Source organism: Microtus ochrogaster, unplaced genomic scaffold (assembly GCF_000317375.1).
Source record: "Microtus ochrogaster isolate Prairie Vole_2 unplaced genomic scaffold, MicOch1.0 UNK7, whole genome shotgun sequence".
NCBI lineage: Eukaryota > Metazoa > Chordata > Mammalia > Rodentia > Cricetidae > Microtus > Microtus ochrogaster.
Window position 1 is genome coordinate 5,557,629 of NW_004949105.1, and position 22,050 is coordinate 5,579,678.

General features: G+C 48.9%; 2 protein-coding genes across 2 annotated transcripts in view; one reads left to right on the forward strand and one right to left on the reverse strand.

The window, feature by feature from the left end:
* Tubgcp3 (tubulin gamma complex associated protein 3) overlaps nucleotides 1-13,456 on the forward strand; it is a 52,935-nt gene extending 39,479 nt beyond the window's left edge. The window contains exons 17-22 of the mRNA XM_005366283.2: nucleotides 1,382-1,517; nucleotides 5,321-5,409; nucleotides 5,508-5,639; nucleotides 7,598-7,738; nucleotides 11,577-11,693; nucleotides 12,406-13,456. Coding sequence (XP_005366340.1) covers nucleotides 1,382-1,517; nucleotides 5,321-5,409; nucleotides 5,508-5,639; nucleotides 7,598-7,738; nucleotides 11,577-11,693; nucleotides 12,406-12,564 — 774 coding nt within the window. The 3' untranslated portion in view covers nucleotides 12,565-13,456. The remainder of the gene's footprint in view (nucleotides 1-1,381; nucleotides 1,518-5,320; nucleotides 5,410-5,507; nucleotides 5,640-7,597; nucleotides 7,739-11,576; nucleotides 11,694-12,405) is intronic.
* Nucleotides 13,457-19,023: 5,567 nt separating this feature from the next.
* Spaca7 (sperm acrosome associated 7) overlaps nucleotides 19,024-22,050 on the reverse strand; it is a 30,413-nt gene continuing 27,386 nt past the window's right edge. The window contains exons 7-8 of the mRNA XM_013353418.1: nucleotides 19,330-19,467; nucleotides 19,024-19,157 (exon numbers count right to left, since the gene is read on the reverse strand). Of these exons, the coding sequence (XP_013208872.1) occupies nucleotides 19,024-19,157; nucleotides 19,330-19,467 (272 nt within the window). The remainder of the gene's footprint in view (nucleotides 19,158-19,329; nucleotides 19,468-22,050) is intronic.

Consider the following 22,050-nt stretch of genomic DNA (forward strand, 5'->3'; position numbering starts at 1 on the left):
CACCATCATCATCGTTGTCATCATCTAGTGCTTTCCAGAGCCTGCCATTAAGTGGCATAGGAGGGAATGAATAGTGAGTCCCTGTGACTTAGATGTGCAAAGTACACAGAAGGGCACAAGATAAGTTGGCTTGCAGTTAGAGTTCTGTGCACTAAAGTGTAAGGAACAAGGATAAAGTCCAGGAGGAGACATCCTGGCATGGCGTATAGATGGACCAGTGGTGAGAAGAAAAGGTAGGCTGAGCACTGCAGGGTCTCAGGGAAAGTCAGAGGACAGGCATGGACAAAGCAAGGGTTTTTGATATCAGAGCTCTCTCCGAGCAGAGTATGACCTTCTTCCAATGCTGAAGACATTTCCAGCGCTTCAGAGTCCGTGAGGCAGCTGTGACGGAGGGTATATGTATGGGCTACCTCTGGTGGCTCTTATTTGAACTAAATTGTGTGAGGTTTGCCTAATGTTTAAGTATGACTGGATAGCCTGAATTTTGATTTGTGAAACCTAGCCAGCGCGGGAGGTCTGACAGGAGGTGGGCTTGAGGTGCTTACCTGGGCAGCTACATCATGGTACCAGAAAGAGGTATTAGGACAGAGTCAGTAAGCCTGTAATGATGACCTCAGCATGGAGATGCTGCTGGGCTTGCCTCTACTGTCGTCACCAAAGCAAGTGAGCCCTCTGTCTGTGTCTCTTAGAATTTGGGGGTTACAGTCAAGCGTCCACATTTAGACTGATAGGGGGGCTTGGTTTAAAGTTTGGTCGAGTTAGGGCTGGAAAGTTGGCTCAGTGGTTAGGAACACTTGCTGCTCTTCTAGAGGACCCACGTTCTACTCCCAGTGCCCAGACAGTGGCTCACAACTATCTGTAGCTATAGCCATGGGGATCCAATGTCCTTTTCTGGCCTTCAGGGGCACAAGGCATGCCCATGGTGCACAGACATACATGTTGGCAAAACATAAAGAATAAAATAATTTTGAAGAACTGGATGTGTTAGCTCTTGGGGGCAGAGACAGGCGAGTCTCTTGAGTTTGAGACCGGCCTGGACTACATAGGGAGTTCCAGGACAGAGAAACCTGGTTTTGACAACCAGAGGGTTAAGAAAAGTCCTGGTGATCTGTCTTCCTGTCACACTACCCTCACCCTTGTCCAGCTCCAAGACTGGCATACACGTAGCTGTTGCTGCTGTTAGAGTCTGCCTGCCTGGCCTGTGAGGGAGCAGAGCAGGTGGCTGTTGTTGCAGTGTGGTTCTTCTGAAGTGCGCTGCCTGCCTTACCTCTGTACCACATAGAACATGCTGGAGTCCTGTGTTTGCCCATGATGGGAAGGTGAGGGCCTGGACTAGGAGATTCTTTGCACAAGAGCCACGCCCTGTCTTTTGCCTCTGTAGGTGTTCACACGAGAATGCATGAGCCACTACCTGAGAGTGTTTAACTTCCTGTGGAGGGCCAAGCGCATGGAGTACATCCTCACGGACATACGGAAAGGACACATGTGCAATGCGAAACTCCTAAGAAACATGCCAGGTAAAGCCGGGGGCCATCTGCATCTGTGCCGCCACACCACCGTTCTTTTGGAGCTGCACTGAAAGACCTCACTCTTGGGCCTTGGGTTGGAGCTGGGTCTTGACTTCATTAGAGAGTAAGAGAAAATGTCTGTGTGAGTGTCTGAGTCTGTGTGTGTGCACCATGTGTGCTTGGTACATACAGAGACCAGAAGAGGGTGTTAGGTCTTCTGGAATTGGCAGTATAGGGTCCTGGTCATCTGACCAGATTCTTTGAAGGAGCAGAAGCCATGGAGGAACTTGGAAGGAGGCATAGATGACAGTTTTCTGGTCACTGCATCCTAGAAAGCTTTGGTGACAAGAGGTTGGATGGGTGCCGAGGAGTTAGCCTCCTCCTGTGTTACAGCCTCACTTGCCACCGCTGCTCACTGCTTCTTGCTCAGCCTGTGCCTGCAGTAGACAGGGAAGGTGGGAGGCCGAGCCCGCTCACTGTCGGCTGAGAAACCTAGAGAACCAAGGGTTAGCTTTCTGCACTCATTCCATTGGTTTTCCTTAACCACATTTTATCACTTCTGAAGTCAGCTTGTTCCTCTGTCTCCACTCTTTAGGGTGTCTGAAGCTGCTGAGCTGCAGCCCTCAGTGACTGCATTGCCTGCATGTATGTCAGCCATAACCTTGGTTGGTTGCCTTTGGAAAGCTGGCCCAGTGGTTCTGGACGGAGCTGTAGGAGGGCAGTGTGCATTACCAATCACTGTAGGGAGAGGGGCAGGCCCTGGGAAGTGACTTGGGCCTACAGACTGATGGGCAGAGCAGGCCGGTCTGCTTGGCAGCTGTTTTCTTTGTGGTGATATAGTTAATAATGATGCATCTTACAAAGTTGGTACCTTAGATGCCTTCCTCTTCCAAACCTGTGTCCCAGTAACTTGATGTTAGTGGGCAGATGAGTCCTTGTGATCAGCAGTGAGACAGCTCTCTGCCTGCCTTGGGTTTGACTGCCTACAGTTGCAGGACTAAATTTGTAAACAAGTCCTCGGAACTGCACACAGCTTGAGCTCAACAGTGAGTTGTTGTCTTTGTGAGTGACACTAGCCTGTAATTAATTCACACAGTCCGAATGATGTTAAAGGGACATGAGGGCAACTGGATGTTGAACACAGGACATGGAGAAAAATGCTGGTTCCTAAAACCTTTTAAATCCCAAGTGTTGGAAAATGAATCAGATAGGTATTTGATTGAGCCACCTTAAACAGCAGAACCAGGGAAGTACAAGTTGGGAAGGAATTTTAAAAGAAATAATTGGATTTAGGGAGTGTCTGCCTGGAGCAAGACACTGAAGATCTTCGAGTAGCCTTTAGAGGGCAGTAGACAGCCAGGAATGAATCTGTCTATCTAGGGTCTAGGTAAGCCCAGGGAAGGACGTCTGAGTATTTCCCCGCATATGCTTATGTGCACCCTGTATGTGCATCGTGTGTATGCCTGGTCTCTTCAGAGCCAGAAGAGGGTGTTGGGTCTCCTGAAATTGGCATTACTGACAGTCATTAGCTATTATGTGAGTACTGAGAAACTCTGCAAGAACCCTGGGGCCTGTCCCTGTAGATTCCTTGGGCTGACAACTTTTGCACAAAAACCCCTGCTGCCTGACACTCTCTGAGGAGTTTGTATTCAGCCTAGATAGGGAAGGCAACAGCAGAATTCCACCCTACTATCCAGTAAATTTAATTGGGATCACTCATAGGAGTAAGGGTGACTTCCATGTGGCTAAACCATGAAAGAATTTCCTTCTTCCCCAGAAATTGGTAATTGCTTGTGTGTCCCGGGAAAGGGCTGATAAATCTCATGCAGTTTGTTCACGAGGGGCTATTTGTGGGCTCAGCCTGGGAGAGTCTGCAATAATCACAGGCTGCTCTGATTTAAGATGTGCTGTCCATGTCTTGGCCAGAGGGCAGTTTTGCAATATCCTGCTTTGGTTTGCTTACTCCCAGGCTCTTGCCTGAGGGACACTGTGTCAGTGCCTTCTCCTTTCAAAGAGTAACTCAGGGCTCCGCAGGTTCTCTCTGCACAAAAAACGCTCGAAACAGCACTTGTTTCATTTTATTTGGATTTATTTATTTATGGTGTGTGTGTGTGTGTGTGTGTGTGTGTGTGTGTGTGTGTGTGTAAAAGACAGGCTAGCTCTGGGGAGTTGTTTCTACACTACTCCCATGTTGGTTCAGGGCTTGAGCACAGGGTGTTAGAATTGTGGCAAAGCCCCTTTACCTGCTGGCTCTTGAAAAATTTTAAGAGTCTTTTGTTATTGCCAAACATGAGTTATATAGGATTTGCTGACAGAAGTTTCTGTCCCGCCTGATCATGCAGCCATTCAGTTCCAAAGAAACACACAGAGGCCTACATTAATCATAAGCTGGTTGACCTATTAGTTCAGGCTTCTTATTAATTAGCTCTTACATCTTATTAACCCACAATTCTTGTCTGTGTTAGCCGTGTGGCTTGGTACTTTTTATCAGTGAGGCATTCTTATCCTGCATCCTTCCTCTGCATCTGGGTGACGGTTGCAGATTAAGCCTTTCCGCTTTCCAGAATTCTCCTGTTCTGGTCGCCCTGCTTGTACTTCCGGCCTGGCTGCTGGCCAATCAGCATTCTATTAAATCAATATAAGTGACAGATCTTTACAGGGTACAAGACCATTGTCCCATAGCAAGGATTTATACCTTTTTTTCTTTCTCATGAAAGAAATGGTTATGTATCTTCATGTGGGTCAAGTTGGTCACTGCGTGTCAGTAGTGCCAACCCTCCCTTGGAGTGAACCCTCAGTAGGCAGCCCGTTAGCAACATCTGCCTTCTGTGTTTTCCATCTAACTCCAGAAGCATGCTTCCTCAACCCCTTATCAGATTCATTAGGGTCACACTTGCCCCTGCCTGCTCGTGTGACTACTTGCGCGCATGTGCACAGTCTTTATGGACACACTGATTTATATTTATGCACTGGGCTGTGTTAATTATCTGTTGAAGAATTTTAATTTTCTTTTAAACTTGGGATCATGTTTCCATCTTTTCTCTCTTGATTAAATGTGTCCACTGCATCAGAACAGCAGAGCCACATGGTCTCTAGACCTTGAGGTGTGTCTTTGATGTCTACTCTCTCTAGGACCCACAGCCCTACAGTGGCCCTTACCTGTCAGTATTCCTTTGTTGGGACTGCTGTTGTTTTTAGGACCCATCACCACAAGCTGGGTCACTTAAAACATCAACTGAAGGTCAGAAATCTAAAATGAAGGCTCAGTCAGTCCCGCTCTGCTCCCTCTGAAACCTAGGGAGGCCTCTCCTGCTTCCTCTTGCTGCCAGCGCTGGAGTCCCTGCCTTTTCTTCCTACTGAGTTAGGACAGCACCTGAGGCTACCCACTCAAGTTCTCCTGTCTCCAGATGACTAGGGGGAAGTAAATAGTCTGTGTGTGGTGGATGGACCAGTCACAGAGAAGTCATAAAATCAGGCTCTATTTATGCATGATGCTCACTTCTATAAAATAAGCTTTTATACTTAGCTGTGTGTTGAGCCCATGACCGAGTACTCCTGCCATCGAGCCGTCTCCCTAGCTCCGTACTTATCTGTTAAATATGATTCTTTGGTAAAGTAATATGTATCTCCTGGATTGTGTAGCCAGGTCCTTTAGCTAAAGCACAGAAGTGGGTGGAGAGCTTGTTTCCTGCTTGGGAGTCTGGAATAAGACTTGTGGCTTCATGAGAGGGCAGCATACAGGCAGGGGTCTGTGCTGTTGTTGGGCACCCCCCCCCCCCCCCCCCCGCCCCATGATGCTCTGTCCCTTGCAGAGTTCTCCGGGGTTCTGCACCAGTGTCACATCCTGGCCTCCGAGATGGTCCACTTCATTCATCAAATGCAGTACTACATTACCTTTGAGGTAAGCTGCTTCCTGCCCTGGGCAGTGTGGCTTGGTGGTATGATGGGTGCTACCTTGAGAAGAATAGGCCTTCCCAGAGTGTCATCTCGTCCTTTTAGGTTCTTGAGTGCTCCTGGGATGAGCTTTGGAACAGAGTGCAACAGGCCCAGGACTTGGACCACATCATCGCAGCGCACGAGGCATTCTTGGACACCATCACCTCCCGCTGTCTCCTGGACAACGACTCCAGGGTAGGTCTTCACGCCTACAAACCGGAGCTGAAACTGTCAAATACAGCAGCTTGGGAATTGGCAGATCCTACTGCATCAGTGATACCTGAGAAAGGTTTATTAAACTAGCTGTTTGCGGGTCACATTCTGAGCAGAATTGTAATAAAATTGGTGAAATGGGAGCGTACTCTACCATCTGATGTATCTGTGACAGCAGCAGTGAGCAGCAGTGTGCTGTTGATGGTGTAGGAACAGCAGAATTCATCCTGAGTGACGGCCTTCGGACCCCAGCAAGGCATCTAGTCATTAAGACAAGTGGTGGCATGGATAGAAGCCGCAAAGGATGCAGATGCCCTAGACTGAGTACCCATCTGGTGTCATGTTCTTAGTCTAGGGATAGCAGCGTTTTAGTCAATGGCGTGTGGCTGCATGAAATCAAACAGACTGTGCTGAGCTATGCACATCCTCTGGCCCAGGTCTTTTTGCTGAATCTCTTTCTTGTAGAGGCCCCTGTTCCGGGAAGGTGCTGAGTAGCAAGGCTCTGGAGTTCTGATTTCCTTTAAAGATCTGGATTGAGAAAGAACACATCCTGAGCTTGAATCAGGGAAACTGCATCTGGGTGAAGCCTCCAGAGCATTCCTTACAGTGTGCACTGCTCGAGACATCCCAGGCCTGCAGGGAGCACTGCTGCCTGTGTTCTACCAAGTCTTCTGTGTTCTGTTCACCTGCATTAGCCTACTGTGGTGGAGAAAGTATTGGATAAACTGAATTGTTAGTGAGTGTACAACAAATAGTGATCCAAGGCACTGCTCTGTGGAGTCTGCTTCCTACATAACTGAAATAATGGCATTAGAAGCACTTAAAATACTCGAGCATGCTCATGAAATGTGCATCTGGAGTGGTTCGGGGTCCTGCTGAACATTCACTAAGTCCAGCACTGTGAGGTTGATACTGCAGTGGGTGTCTGTCACACCTATGTTTGTTGTGAAGGGTCCTCAGACATTCTCTGTGATGTGCATTAGACATGGAGTGCTTACTCGTGTTCACACCAGTGACAGGCTCTCCTGTGTTCAGAGGCACAATGTAAATTTGTGGGAATTAAATAATATGATTCGCCATGGTAACCATGTAGATGTCTGTGCTACCCTTTTCAGACTGTTTCATGTTGTTTTGCATAGGTTAAAAAGGTGTGAAGTCACAGGTGTAATGTTGGAATTGCTGAGGACTACACCCACAAGGCACCCTACTAAGTGTGCTCTCTGTGGCTGTGCTAACAAGGGGACTGAGCCATAGGAGGATGGGAAGTGCCTGACACAAACTGAGTCACCCTAACTCTTGCCTTTGCAGACTGGCTGTGGGTATGAGCAAAGTCCAGAGAGTCTGCTGCTGCCTGCCTCTAGGGCAATGGACACGGGGATGTTTGGGGTGGCTCCCAACCAGCTTTACAGAAGGAGCCCTGCCTTAGGCTCCAACAGGCCTGGGACTGTGCCTTTATGGGTGCTTGATGTAACGATTGTTAGTTTGCTTTAGAACAGGGTCCTGCTATGTAGCTCAGACTGGCCTGGGACTTGTGATTCTCCTGCCTCAGCCTCCAGTGTGCTGAGATTAGAGGTATAAATGGAGATTGTGCTTTTATTTCCTGGCCACCCAGACTCAAATAATGACACAAAAACTATATTACCATACTGTTTGGCCAATGCCTCAGGTATTTAGTGTGTGTTCACACTTTGTGCAGTAGATGTTACGTTAAACAGTCCATTCTCAAGTCAATTCAGTCCTGTGGGACTCCAGGAGCCCCTGTGATAGCATTGACTGCTTTGGCAGGGTAGAGGCCTCATGACCCAAACTCCTCCAGCATGGTTATCCTGGGGACCAGTGTCTCAGGGCTAGAGGGGACAAAGCTCTAGTGTCATATCTTGTAGAAACACCTCACTGGCATGTTGAGGTTCCGCTCATTTAAAAATGCCATGCCTTTTCAGGTACTTTTAAATCAACTCAGAGCTGTGTTTGATCAAATTATTGAACTTCAAAATGCCCAAGATGCGATGTACAGAGCCGCTCTGGAAGAATTACAGAGGCGGCTACAGTTTGAAGAGAAAAAGAAACAGCGTGAAATCGAGGTAGGTATGAAACTCATGCTTTCGCTGTTGGCCAGTCACATGGGCGGCAGCAACAGCTTTTCTGCTGAAATCTCTGCCTACACTGAGGTGGTCTGTAGTCTACTCTGGGTCAGGGGAAGTTCTAACTGCTGTCAAATTGAGTGATGCCCCAGTGTCCAAACTTGACCCTGTCTGTACTGTTACCTCCAGAGTCAGCCCGGTGCTGAGCCATCAGGCACCTGACCTGTTTACTAACGCATGAACTAGGTTCCTTAGGGCATTTCTGTGTTGCCAGTGGCCGAAAGTGAGGGAGATCCATCACACAAGTCAGGCTGGTGCTGGGGTTTCTTGTTCTTCCTGGTCTGGACTGTCTGCTCTTTTGAGGTGCTTGTCTTGGGCAATGAAAGGCAGGTTGTTTAGTTGGCAGTTATGTTGATTTTACTTTTGAGTTTTATTCCTGGAAAGCCCACATGAGGGACTTGACAACCATGTCACAGGCACTGAGGTGTGGTAGAGTTTGGAAGCAGGAGGATGTGTCCTTTTGATGCTATTGGGTTATCTCCTGGCTGCAGTGGTTTGTGGGTAATTCTGAAAAGCCATGAGATTTGCACATACATAATCTCCTGACTCCTGCCGAGCGGCCTGTGTGTGACTGGCGGACACAGGATTCCACCTTAGCCATCTCTGTGCCGTTGGAGTTGTCATGGCTTGACTTGTAAAGTAATCATGATACTGTGACCTCAGTGACCGGTTTTCACAGGTGGCGGGCATGGCACTTAGCCAACATCAGTTAGCTTCAGTCCTGCTGGCCGCTCCCTTCTGAACCAGCCCTCTGGAAAGCTGTCCGACGACTATGTGTCACACGACACTGAAATCAGCCTTTAAGAGTTTACTGGTCCAGGCAGGCATGGTGGCGCACACCTTTCATCCCAGCACTCAGGAGGGAGAGGCAGGTGGATCTCTGAATTCAAGGCTAGCCTGGTCTACAGAGTGAGTTTCAGAACAGCCAGGGCTGTATAGTAAGACCCTGTCTCAAAAAAACCCAAAAATCAAACAAACAAAAATAGATTTGTTATTCTGATAATAGCATGTGTGCAGGTGGTGGTCTCCCCAGATGTCAGCTCTCAGTGACAGAAGGCCACGGGCACATAGTAAGTGCATGCCTATTGGGTGTGTTTCAGAGACACCTGATCATGTAGGGCCAGCTGTAATGCTGAAACTGCCTGCAGAATCTATTTAAATCCAACAGTCACTCAGATTTGGTCCACTGGATCTGTGAGAGGTGGGACTGGCTCCTGAAAGGGTTTCGGCATCTTGAGTGCCTTGCTGCGGAGGTTGGCTTCCGCGTTCTGTCATGTCGCTGTTAGGTGGAGCAGGTCCCGGAGGTCTCCCTTCTGCAATTCATGGCTCCTCCCTACTCTCTTCCCACTTTTCTTCTCAAAACCCCTTCCGTTATTATGATATTTCCAATTCAAATTTAGGATTGAAGGGCTTTTACTTCTTTTAGTTTTAAAAACTACATTTTACACATTGACACTCCTGGATTCTAACATTAGCATACTTTCTTCCTGCTGCCTGTGACTCCCACACTTCCGTACACACCTGTGTTCCGTGAGATTCTCTATTACTTGCCTGAGGGTCTGTCCCACTAGGCAAGAGCATTCAGAATCACTCTGTCCTGAACCGTGAAGTGTTGGTGCGGATTAACTGGCTTAATTCCTGCTGCTCTCTGTGTAGTAGAACATGCATGTGAAGCTCCATATTTTTATTAGTTGATGGAAATGGAAAATATGTCACAGAATGTTTGAGATCATTCCAAGAATACAGAGTCTGTATTGGTCTAATAAAATTACTTTTGCAAAATAAAAGAAAAAATAATTAATCCCAAGTAAAATCTGATTAAGTGTGGCAGATCTGTCCATTTGTGAACTCTGAGAGCTTCGTAGGTGAGAATGAGACTAGGCACTGATGGTCCCCAGTGTGAGCATGGCAGGGAAGTGGGGCAGAGAAAGCAGGTTCTTTTGCAGAAGTGGTTGGCATCAAATCAAAGATAACCCTGAGGTGAATTATTGGAATGAGTGAGTTTGTCCAGCTGTCTAGAAAAAATTAATCTGCAGCAGTCAGTTTTCTTTCTCTCAGTGGCAGTTGGGATGAACGTTGAAAATCAACAATGTGATGTTCACATTTCCATAAGGAATGCTATCGACAACTTGACTTTCTTGAATTCTTGGTGTCCGGCAAGGCTCCCGGAGCCAGTCCCCTATGCTGATGTTCTTCCAACTGAAACAAAGTATCCTGATGAAGCAGCCTAGGGGAGAGAGGGTTTGTTTCTGTTCACAATTCAGGCTGTATACAGCGGCAGACATTTGAGGAGCTGTATTATGTCAAGTAGACAAAGCAGAAAGTTGTAATGACTAACTTCCTGCTTTGTCTACTTGACACATGAATACATTACTCTTAAGCCACACCCTTCTGTCTTAGTTAGGATTTCTATTGCTGTAATGAAGCATTGTGACCCAAAGTAAGTTGGAGAGGAAAGGGTTTATTTGGCTTACACTTCCACATTGGAGTCCATCACTGAAGGACAGGAACTCAAGCAGGCAGGAACCTGGAGGCAGGAGCTGATGCAGAGGTCATGAAGGAGTGCTGCTTACTGACTTGCCTTCCATGGCTTGTTCAGCCTGCTTTCTTAGAGAATCCAGGACCAGCAGCCCAGGGTGGCACCACCCACGATGGGCCAGGCCCTCCCCCTTCAGTTGCTAACTAAGAAAATGCACCACAGGTTTGATTACAGCACGATCTCATGGAGACATTTTCTCAGGGCCCCTTCTCTCAGATCACTGTAGTTGTGTCAGGCTGACATAAATTAGTCAGTAAAACTCTGTTCCTGGTCCCCAGTTTCACGCCACTCTCCTAACGTAAAACACAGTCCCATTTTAAAGTCCAGTGCTGTAGACGTCCTGTGGACTCCTATAGATCAGAGACAGCTCACATACGTCCAACATATAATGGCATAGAATAAACTTTTCTGTTTATTCAAAATGAAACAATCAAGGGCATGGCAAAGAATAATCAAACCCAAACCTCAAATCCAACAGTGCTAATACCAAATCCTGCTGCTCTGTCTGTGCCCAGCAGGATTTGTTTCCGTTCACTAAAGGGGAAGAAACCTGTTGAGAGTACAGTCGGCCCTGCTGGAAAAGCTACCACCCTGCCTAGCCACAGTTCCATTGCCAGGCAGTGTGAGGCACCTGAGGCTGATGAGACTCAGAAGGAGCAAGCCTGAGCTCTGAATATCAATGGGCAAACCACATAAAATGCAGATGAGAAGCCCTAGCAAAATAACAGTTTCTTAAGACCAGAGTGTCTGCCAGGAATGCAAAGGTTCCGATGAGAAAATGTAGTAAATGGAATTTACCATGTGCGCTGATGAAGAGAACTTGTAACTCCCACACAGGCTGGCTGGACATATGTGCAGTCAAGTCTGCCGTTTCCTGGGGGAAGAGATGAGATATGGTCTCACTGTGACAACCCAGCCTGGCCTCAGCTTAACTATTCTCTTGCCTCAAGTGGGATTACAGGTGTGGACTACCATGCATGTGTGGCTGAAAATGACCTTTTAGTATGAGAGTAGATGGATGTGTCTCTAGGGAGACTGTGAGAGGAGTTCCCCCTGGAGTCAGGAGTTCCAGCACTCAGACTACTGTCTGAATGAGGGACCATGGACGGACACAGGGCCACCTCTCCCGTGGTGCACTGAGTGGGAGTGGGTCTCACAGTGTCGTGCTCAGCCTGTGGTGCTGTTGGTATCACATCAGGAGGCGTCCAGCAGTTGAACTGGCTGCTTCTAATTGTCCAGGGCCAGTGGGGAGTGACGGCGGCAGAGGAAGAGGAGGAGAACAGGAGGATCCGCGAATTCCAGGACTCCATACCAAAAATGTGTTCACAGCTGCGAATACTTACGCACTTCTACCAGGTGCGTATAAGTACAAACCACAGTGCCCGCTTCCATGGCTGCGCTAGATGATGGAGATCTAGGTCATCCTTGTCACAGGACCAGCATTCAGGGTGGTGTGCCTCGGGAGCTGCTGGTCCCCCTGAGGATTCATCCTCTCTCGGCTCTCCTGGGGCAGCTGTCCAGCTCGGATGAGAGCCTTGACGGGAGATTGGCACTGGGAACCTGTGACGTCCCATGCTCTTCAGAGTGACTCACTGAGTGTTGTTGCCTTAGAAGGTGCAGGCAGAGTGGGCTTGTTGAGAGATCTAAGCCATGACTACTCACAGGGACTTTGCTACAGCATCTGACAGACCGTGTCCTACAGGAAGGCTGCCTTTCACACTGGTGTGCAGCCCCAGTAGTGGTTTCGAGCTTGAATCCGTTCCCCTGTAGAGTGATGACCCAGCATGCATTTGTAAGCCAGTGAGATGCGAGGGCTGACCTGTGGACCCTGAGCTCTATGCTCACCACAGAATAAGATGCCTTAGCATCTGTGACTCGGCTTATTCCTGGGGCATGATTGCAGAGGGGATGTCAGGCGGCCAGGTGCTCTTGCACAGAATGTTTGCATTGCCTATCTAACTGTGCGCCTGCTGGGAGCATTCCTGCTAGAGGCTTGTTGGTGCAGTGGCCCTGGGAGGGCCTACTGGACAAGGTGTTCCAACTGATTCTCCTCCGGTTTCCATCCTAGGGTGTTGTGCAGCAGTTTCTGGTGTTGCTGACTACCAGCTCTGATGAAAGTCTCCGGTTTCTCAGCTTCAGGTTGGACTTCAATGAACATTACAAAGCCAGAGAACCCAGGCTTCGGGTTTCTCTCGTTGGTAGGGGGCGACGCAGTTCCCACACGTGAGACTGTTGCAGGGTTATTAGACGCCCACTGGAGTCCAGACCCTCCAGGCATCTGGAGCTGCAGGTGCCCTTGTCTGCACACAGGCCACAGCGTTTCAGCACTCTGTCTGCTTTGAGAAGTCTTGTTACCCTCTGGACTTGAGTGTAATGTTGCCGAGTTCAGCAGGCTGCTCACCTGCAACGTAGTCTTCGTAGTTGAAAGACGCTGTGATGTGTTGGAGCATCTTTTTTCCACCACATAATTTATATTTGTCACTTTAAAAAACAACAAACTGTTTCTTGCCAAAACAAAACAGAAAACCTAGGACAGTGGTGTATTCCTAAACTAAGAGTAGCGTCTGCTATTTTTTAGCATCCTCTATAGAGACAGTTTTGTTACCATGATCACACTAAGTTGGAACGTGTCTCTAAGAAAATGCACACATGTTTTACTTTGGTTTTAGTGTTTGACACACTAGCCTGCATAAGGACATGGATACCCAAGCGTCGCCTTTACACACTTGTTCTTACTTTCTCTTCCAAAGTTTACATTTTTATATTTAGTTTGCTATTTCAGATAACCTGTAAAGCAGTACAAAGATCAGGGCCACGTGAAGCAGGGCTGGCTCGGCTGGCAGCACCCAGCTGCAGGCCACCAGCTGAGCAGCGCGGTGCCAGTCAAGCAAGGCGGAATCGTTTTATTTTCAGATTGTGATAAGTGTCGGAAAGAAATCGACTTGGATATTGGAGGTTTCCCTTCTCCTTGACTATTTTTTCATTGTAAATATTTATATACTACTGACCAGATGATGAAGGGAACTGTTTTTTTGTAAAAATGTCCTATCCGGTCACATAATTATGCCTTTTTTATGTTGCATAAGTGAGAACTTAGAGAATTAAAGACCATTATCTTTCAGATGTTTTGTGTGTTTCTTGTGTAGTCTGGAAAAACTGTCCACTTGCTGGGTTTGTGAGTTGGAGCTGCTGGAATTTGATTGATTGTGTTACAGTGCACAATCGGTTTAATTTGTGAAACTCATAGACCACTTGGAGTGCAGCTCTCGAGAGAGCAAGATAGTATTGCTGTGCACTGGTCCCTTCCACCAGTGGACGGCACACCCTGCTCTGTTTAAAGTTCTGGGATACTGGGGAGACCTGGTATCACAGAAGTGAATCCACGGTGATGGCCAGGAGTTCTCAGTACATAGCTTTAACTTAATTTTACCTAAAGCTGAGTGTAGTGGCGCCTGCCTGCAACCTCTGTCTGGGTAGAGGCAGGAGGACCAGGAGTTCAAGGTCATCCTTTGCTACACAGGGAGGGTGAAACCCCTTGGGATATACACCCCCCCCCAAAAAAAAAAAGAGTTCATAAAATCAGAACTTTGAAGCAAGTTTCCCTCCCATAAGACTTTGCAGCCATTCTGGTGTGTGGTATATTTCCAAGAGACATCTCCAGTGTCATTTGTTTTGTTCTGGTCCCAGATGCTCCAGGGTTAGTCCTTGTAGAAGCCCAACAGCCAGCTCTAGTGGTTCTTCCTCAGGGGCAACTGAATGGGGAGAGGCTGGCCGGCCTGGGCCTCACCGTGCACGGCAGGCTTTCCCTGGAGCTGAGGACCATACTCCGTCACCATACAGGAGGGTGGCGTGGGAGAGGCGTCCATTTCCTGTGGGACACAAACAGGACTTCCAGTGACCTCATGGTGGCATGACAGGGAGACAGCTGTGCAGCAGGCACTTCATCTTAGCAAAAAGAGAGAGAAAACCTGCCAATCTTGTTTGTGGTGGCAGATGGCACTGTGAGCAAGCCGCCGGGCAGATACTCTGAAAACCACGGAAACACTGCACCCGTCTCTCCTGGGTAGATGCTACAAATGATGTTTTGACAGTGAACAAGTAGATAAATACCTCTCAAAAGACATGCATCTGTGCGAAAACATTTTGAAGATGGGTTTTCAGAAAGGTTATAAAATTTTATGATTTCGTCCGTAAGGGTGATGTGTGTTTCTGCTTTTCTTTGTCTCAAACAGTTAAGAAATTCGGAAATGTGGTTTTAAGACTCGTTCCAAATGTTCAAGGCAGTGAGTTTTGGTAGGTGCTCCCACTTGTCAAAATTCACAGTTGAGAACATTTACCCCAGAGCATGAGTATTTGCTGGTCTGACTGGAACAGAAGCCTGGCGGTTTGTTGTCCAGCTGGTGAGGCATGTCTCCAGCCTACCTTCTGGCCTGCAGTCCTCCTAGGGAGCTGCCTTTTTCAGGCATCGCAGTCACAGGAGCTGAGGTGGCACAGAGGCATCGCATCCCATCATGCAATGCAGTGTTAAGCCAAGCGCTTCAGAGGTAGGAAAGCCTCTCCAAGCTCAGCTCTGGCCGAACTACACATTTCCCTGTAAGGAAGAAACGGTGGGTGGCCGCTAGCTTGGTTTACAATCTCACCCTTGTCTTTGGAAGTTTGTTTCAATTCAGCAGCACCAGTAACATTCTGACAGTTCCCCTTAGAACTGGTCCCTGCTTCCCCAAGCTCACACCTCAAGCCTGCTGCCTCCTTCCTGCCAGGGCCTCCCCAGAGCTGGGATTGTAGGTGAGTGCCAGCCCTGGCTTCATGTTTTTTAAAATCAGTTTCAGGCGTGGGATCTTCAGAGGATGGTGTCCCGTGTCCCACAGGAGCAGCGTGACTGCGTGATTTCGGCTGTGTTACTTTGCCTGCATAAAACACCTGATTGGTCTAATAAAGAGCAGAATGGCCAATAGCAAGGCAGGAGAAAGGATAGGTGGAGCTGGTAGGCAGAGAATAAGTAGGAGGAGAAATCTGGGAAGAAAGATCGAGGAGCAAGAGGAAGAGAAGGAGGAGGAGAGAGGCCTCCAGGGATCAGCCATCCAGCTACGCAGCAAGCCATAGAGTGAGAAATAAAGAAAGGTATATAGAATTGAGAATAATAAAAGCCCAGAGGCAAAAGGTAGACAGAATAATTTAAGAACAGCTGGCTAGAAATAAGCCAAGCTAAGGCCAAGCATTCATAAGTAAGGATGTCTCTGTATGTTTATTTGGGAGCAGGATAGTAGGCCCCTGAAGAGTTAAAAAAAAAAAAAAAACAAAAAACAACTACAGATACCAGCACAACACAAAACAGACACACAGATCCATGGAATAGAATAGAGGACACGGACTTAGGACCACACAGCTGTAGCCACCTGAGTTTTGATAGAGGCTGAAACAATAAACATGGGAGAAAAGGGCACCTTCAGCACACCTGCTGGTAGAACTGGGCATGACAGTCAGTTCCAGCTGCAGGAAAGTGAAACCTGAACCCTAGCACTGCCAGAGGAAAAAGCAGAGAAGTCTTTAAGATCTCAGCACGGGCGCTTTCCGAGCATGAAATTGAAAAGCTTGGCACAGCACAGGAAGCAAGCGAGGAAGCAGCAGCTTCCAATAGATTTCTGCTGGCTATACGTCTGGCAGAGGTTTGACATCCAGAATACACCGAGAACTCAAACAGAACAAACGGCAGCCAAAACAACTCAATAAGAAATGGGCTAATGAAGAGTTCTCATAAGGAGAAATATAAACAGCCAGTAGATGTGGAAAGACGTTCAGCCCCATGCTAACAGTCATGATATAAAGTCATGAATAAAGTCAGAAGGATGTTGAGTTCTGTCTCATTGGTCACAATGACAGCTGCTCAGGAAGCAGCAAACGCTGATCTAGATGTGGACGAAGGGAACCATCAACTGTTAGCTCTACTGTGGGAATCAGTATAGAGCCTCTTCCAGATGCCAAAAGAGGACCCACTGTGCAGCCCAGATAGCCCCACCACACGACCCAGATAGACCCACCGTGTGACCCAGGTAGGTCCACCACGTGACCCAGGTAGACCCACTGCATGATCCAGGTAGGTCTACTGAGTGGCCCAGATTGGCCGCTCCTGGATGGTAATCCAGACTCCCAGTCCACATATCCCAGAGACACCTGCCCATCAGGGTCTAAAACTGCTCACAGAGCCAAGCAACGGAACGGAACCGAGGGAGGTTTCACTCAATCAAGTTATATTGTTGGTAGGAAAATGGATGCAACGGGAGATCAATCACATTAAATAAATTAAGGCAGTCTCTGGACGAACATGTATGTGGGTTTTTTTCTCTCTAGATCTTAAAGATGTATAAAATCATGAACGGACACATGACATGAGAGAAGACAGAGCATCTAGGGGAACAGACTAATGGAGAAGAAAGAGGACACAGGTCTATAAAAGGAAGTATGTTCAAAGCATCTGCATAAACGAACATAGCCTGTGTTGCCTATTACCACTGTTTAGTTATTAGAAGCCAAGCTCAGGTAGTAGGTTGGTGCCCACTGTTGCTATGGAGCCTCCGCCCTTGGGATGGAAGAGTTTGGCTGGCATCATGGGGTGTCCAGCTGGCAATGCCTCTGCTGAACCACTACCGCTTGGGGCAGCCCCACTCTGCAGATCATCTCACGCCCTCACTGCAGTGGCTCAAAGGGTCTCTTAAGGTAGTTTGCACGCACGTTTATTAATTTTCTGTGAAACAGAGAGTGGCCAGGTGTCTCCAAGAGAACAAGGCTCCTGCCTTGTGAGTCTGTGCCGTCTGTGCTGCTTGGGATGCCAGGATGGGGCAGCCTGAGGCTAGTGCCCGGGGCAAGGTGAAGGCATGCGCTCCCCTTGTGCCTGCATTTCTGTAATAGGGCTGGACATGCACTCCTTCCATCTGTGGGGAGTCAGGCCCCTGGGTACCCTCTAATCAGGCCTGATCTGCTTTTCCTGCTTAGAATCCACTCCTAGGGGCGTCGGGGCTAAGGAATGGAGCTGTGGCCATCTATGGCTCTCTCTCAGTCAGCCCTCCTCACCTCAATGCCCCTGTGGGAATGAGCCTCATTCTTACCTCTGCCAATCCCAAAACCCCATGTTTACTTCAGGCAGAAGAGCTACCTGTTCAGTGCTATTAGAGCTTGGGTGAAACTTTAGACTGGGATGCTATGACCAGCGAAGACCTCACCCATCACTGTCTCCCCCTCCTTCTCCTGCTTCCTGCTCTGACTAAGTCTGGGTCTCTGCTGCTCCGGAGCAAGGCCCTTCTCTCTGGTGAATTCTAAACTGAAGTCACACAGCTGTCTAGTAAATCAAATTTGATAAATAAACAAGCCGTTCTTTCGAGTATTGTCCTTAGGTCTTATTTCTCTTGTCTCCCTTCATTAGAGGTTTTGATTGTCATCTCTGCGGCTCAACAGACAGTACAATCTGCCCTGTTAATTTTGTAATTGAGGTCTGTGCAAACACATTGCCACAGCCCCAGGGAATGTTTACCCTTCCTCAGCTGAGCACACAGTACAGTGTTCGTTGAATAAGATCCGACTGAAAAGGCACAAATCAAGCATTTAAAAATAGAACAAGGACTTGAAGCGCCGAGTGTCGATATCCCCATCGAGTATCTAGTGATGGCAAATGGAGGAGCTGGTTCCGTGGCTCCTGGGGTCTCGTCCCCACAGATACCGTCTGTTGAGCAGACAGCAGCGCACTGCATGGCTCAGCTGGGGAGACCATGTTTCAAACAGTTGCCCTTTTCTTTAACCCAAAGCTGACACTTGTTGCTATGGGTTCTTCTCCTGTCTCTGAGGAGTGGAAATCTTAACTCTGATCGGCTTGGTGGCCAAGTTGATGAATGAGACCCTGAAGAACCACAAGGCTCAGAGTAGACCCTCCTGAGAAGAACAGTGCTCAAACTTAATGGACCCAGAGGCGAATAACACAGTCCTTCCCTGCTCTTGGCCCCAGTCTGCAGAGGTCTGTGCGTACGCAGAGTTAGGGTAGGGTCCTCACAGCCTGGGTTGGCCTGTGGGACCTGGAAGCAGCAGCAAGCCTCCATGCTCCTCTGCTCCCTCACTGCAGCACCAGCCAGAGATGCATGTGTGCAGCCTAACTGTCTTTAACACATCGGCAAGCATCTAAGTTGGAGAGTCGGGGCAGTACCCTTTAACCGTGACGGCACATTAGCAGGTCTCTGCTAGGATTCACTGACTCTTCACTCTTAAATTTTCATTTGCGTGTTAGGATCCTTGGGGTCACAGAGCGTTATCCGCTGACCTGAAGGCGGCAGGACTACCCAAACCTCAAATCCAAGTCCCCATCTGAGGGGGAGGAGAAATGCTCGACCTGAGCTGGGAGGGGCTTGAGCTGTGATGGAAGGCGTGGGAACTGTGCGCAGGGCCTGTGGTGAGCACATCTGCGCAGGGACAAACAGGAAAAGCAGTAGGAATGGGGGCGCTGGGTGTGCAATGGACTGTCTGGAATGAGGCATGCCCCCAAACCCTGGAGGAATGCCCACAATGGCTACTGGCCTCATAGCACCTGGAGTGAGCAGTGGACACAGTAATAAACACCAAGTGGATCAGGAGCCCTCCAGCATGGCCACCCTGTCATCTGCCACTAAAAGGTGCAGGGGCATCAGCTAGTGGGTTCAAGTGTCACCTAGAGCAAGGCCGCAGGGATAATGAGGAGAGCTGAGAGCAGGGTGGACGTGAGAAGTCGTCTGTGGTACCCATTTTCCTTCAAGACCACTTTGGGCTCCCTTCTCATGGTTTCAACTGGTGCTGTGTCCAGAGCTAAAGGGACAGAGGCAGGGAAACATCCCTGGTGACTCCTCCGAATGTGTGACCCCTTAGATGCATGTTATGAGCACAGGGCAGCAGCCTGTTGTCCTTTTCCCTCCCCTCCATGAAAGCCTGTCTTTGTGGCTGGGAAGGAGACGGTCTAAAACCAGGTTCATTCACATACCAGACAAGCCCCAGGTCCTTAAAAGTCTTTCCGGGTCGATGGTGCCCCTGCCCATCTTGCCTTGACTTTGCTGCAGAAGCGGTGAGATGGGGGCTGGGGGGCCATGACACGGATCAAACAGGGCTTTCTTGATAGCTGCTGGGGAGCAAAATTGTTGGAGGCCCCCTGATTCATGTCAGGGATGCAGAGCCTTGGGGGGGGGGATGTGGGAGAGGTCCTGGTGGGCAGTGGCCCTCTAGTGGCCTCCCGTCGCCTAGGACCTCCCTGATTGGCCAGGTAGCTGCTGTTTTTGGAGGATCCATGGGGAGGCAGTGCAGGACAGTGGTTGTGGTTCTGGACCAGGGCAGCAAGGGGATCAGAAGCAGAATGCTGACCTGTGTCTCCCAGGCGACGGCAAGGCCGTGTGATGGTTCATCTGCCAGCATGGCTAGCTCTGAGCATCCACATTTTTCTGATCCCAGCTGGATGTCCCAGAGTTAACAATGCACTAGACAGAGAAGCCAAGGGAAAGACTGTCATCCTCGGGGAAGGGGACATCCTCCTTTCTATGTCTGTAGCATAGATCCTTGTCTGAGTCTGCAGCCTGGGCGTTTGTGTCCCCCACGTCTGACCTGCTGGTCTCAGCGGTCATTGAGTCAGCCGGCCAATTTTCCTACCAGTTCTGACGATCATGTCTTCAAAGTTGTCACCTCTGTTTTCCAGTCTCCATCAGTTCCCACAGCCACAGCTGTCACTTCCAGTTCGGAGGAAAGACAGACTTCGCTCCAAGGTCACCATGGTGGTCAGGCAGTCAGGTCACACTGTGGGGGAGCTGGGGCTGCCTTGAGGGCCCCTGCCAGCCCTGCCCTGCCTGTCCACCTGCCTGAGGCCCGTGTTTGCTCACAGGGTATGTGATACAGCACTGCAGAGCCACCCTTTGTAATGCTCCATTGCCAGTGACTGTAATCGAGCTGAGTGTCACGTGAGGACTTCAACTAGAAAACATTTCTAACCCGTCTCACTGGCCTGACACTTCCAGCCTTGGAGACGTGGATGAAAATTTGTTCCATAGGGAAACAGTGCATCTACTTCTGCTGTCAGGGAGTTCTAAGGACGGGAGACACAACTGCAAAACATCTGGTATGGTGGACATGGTGCATGTCCTGGGAGAGCCGTGGGATCCTACGGGGTACAGCAGTTGCCTGGAGATGGTAGGCAGAGCTCCCATGCCAAAGGGCAGCAGGCTTATTCTGGAACTAAACACGAGTAGCCATGGACCAGAAGCCCCCAAGCACCATGTTCTAACATGATAATTGTTTTGTGAAAGTTTTACAGAAACAGAACACGGGGACTGCAGAGATGGTGCTGAGGTTAAGATGAGCACTGCTCTTGCAGAGAACCCAGGTTCCGTTCCCACCACCCCATCAGGTGACTCACATCTGTCTGTAACTTCAGCTCCTAGGGACTCAGTGCCCTTCTTCTGGCCTCTGTGTGCACTACACTCACATGAACGAACCCATAGATGGAGCAACATATGCATGTATGAATGTTTTCAATATTAAAATTAAGTGTGCTGGCAAGTGATATGTCAGTTTGACACAAGCTAAACCTATCTGAGAGGAGGGAACCTCAATTGAAAATAACCTCTGTGAGATGGGGCTGTAGGTAAACCTGTAGCCTGTAGGATGGGGCTGTAGGTAAACCTGTAACCTGTAGGATGGGGCTGTAGGCAAGCCTGTAGCCTGTAGGATAGGGCTGTAGACAAGACTGTAGGATGGGGCTGTAGGCGAGACTGTAGGGTGGGGCTGTAGGCAAACCTGCAGGATGGGGCTGTAGGCAAGACTGTAGGGCATTTTCTTAATGCTCCACAGAGGAGGGCCCAGGGCATTGAAGGTGGGTAGGACCGTCCCTGGGCTGATTGTCCTGGGTTCTATAAGAAAGGCTGAGAAAGCCATGAAGAGCAAGCCAGTAAGCAGCACCCCTCCATGGCCTCTGCATCAGTTTCTGCCTCCAGGTTCCTACCCTGTTTGCGTTCTTGCCTTGGCTTCCCTCAAAGGACTGTGGCTGAATATGTAAGCCAAATAAATCCTTTCCTCCCCAACTTGCTTTCGAGCATGGTGTTTCATCATAGCAATAATATCCCTACCAGGACAGAAATTGGTACCAGGACAGTGGGGTGTTGCTGTGACAAACCTGACCATGTTGTTTGTGGGAGGACAGTGGAATGACTTTGGAACTTTGGACTAGCAAAGCCACTGGGTACTGAGAACTCGGTGATCTGTCCTGTAGGAGCTTGGAAGAAGGGAATGTTCAGGGCAGTGCAGATGGAGGCCTGGCTTGTGAATTTTCAGAGGGAAGCAAAGACTACCAGGCCTTCTGTGTGAAGAATCTGTGGTGTCAGGTCAGCTGGGGCTGAAGAATCAGCCATGATTAATAAGAGTCCAGAGCCAATGAAATAAAACCTTTCTGTTACTTGGACAATGGATGCTGGTCAGCTGGAGCTGAGAAATTAGCGGTGATTAAGAAGAGACCAGCATTGTTGGTGAAGTCTCCTGGGAAGTGTTTCCTGAGAGTCGGCACACAGAAGCTGTGCTCTAGAGGCAGCTAGGGTTGTACCTCGTGCTGGAAGCTGAACGAGGTACTGGTTTTGAAGGCATGAAGGATTTGGGGAGAGCAGCTGAGGCTTGGCCTTGTGAGAAGCTACAAGGCTATTGGTGAAGATGCAGGTGGAGTGGCAGTTGA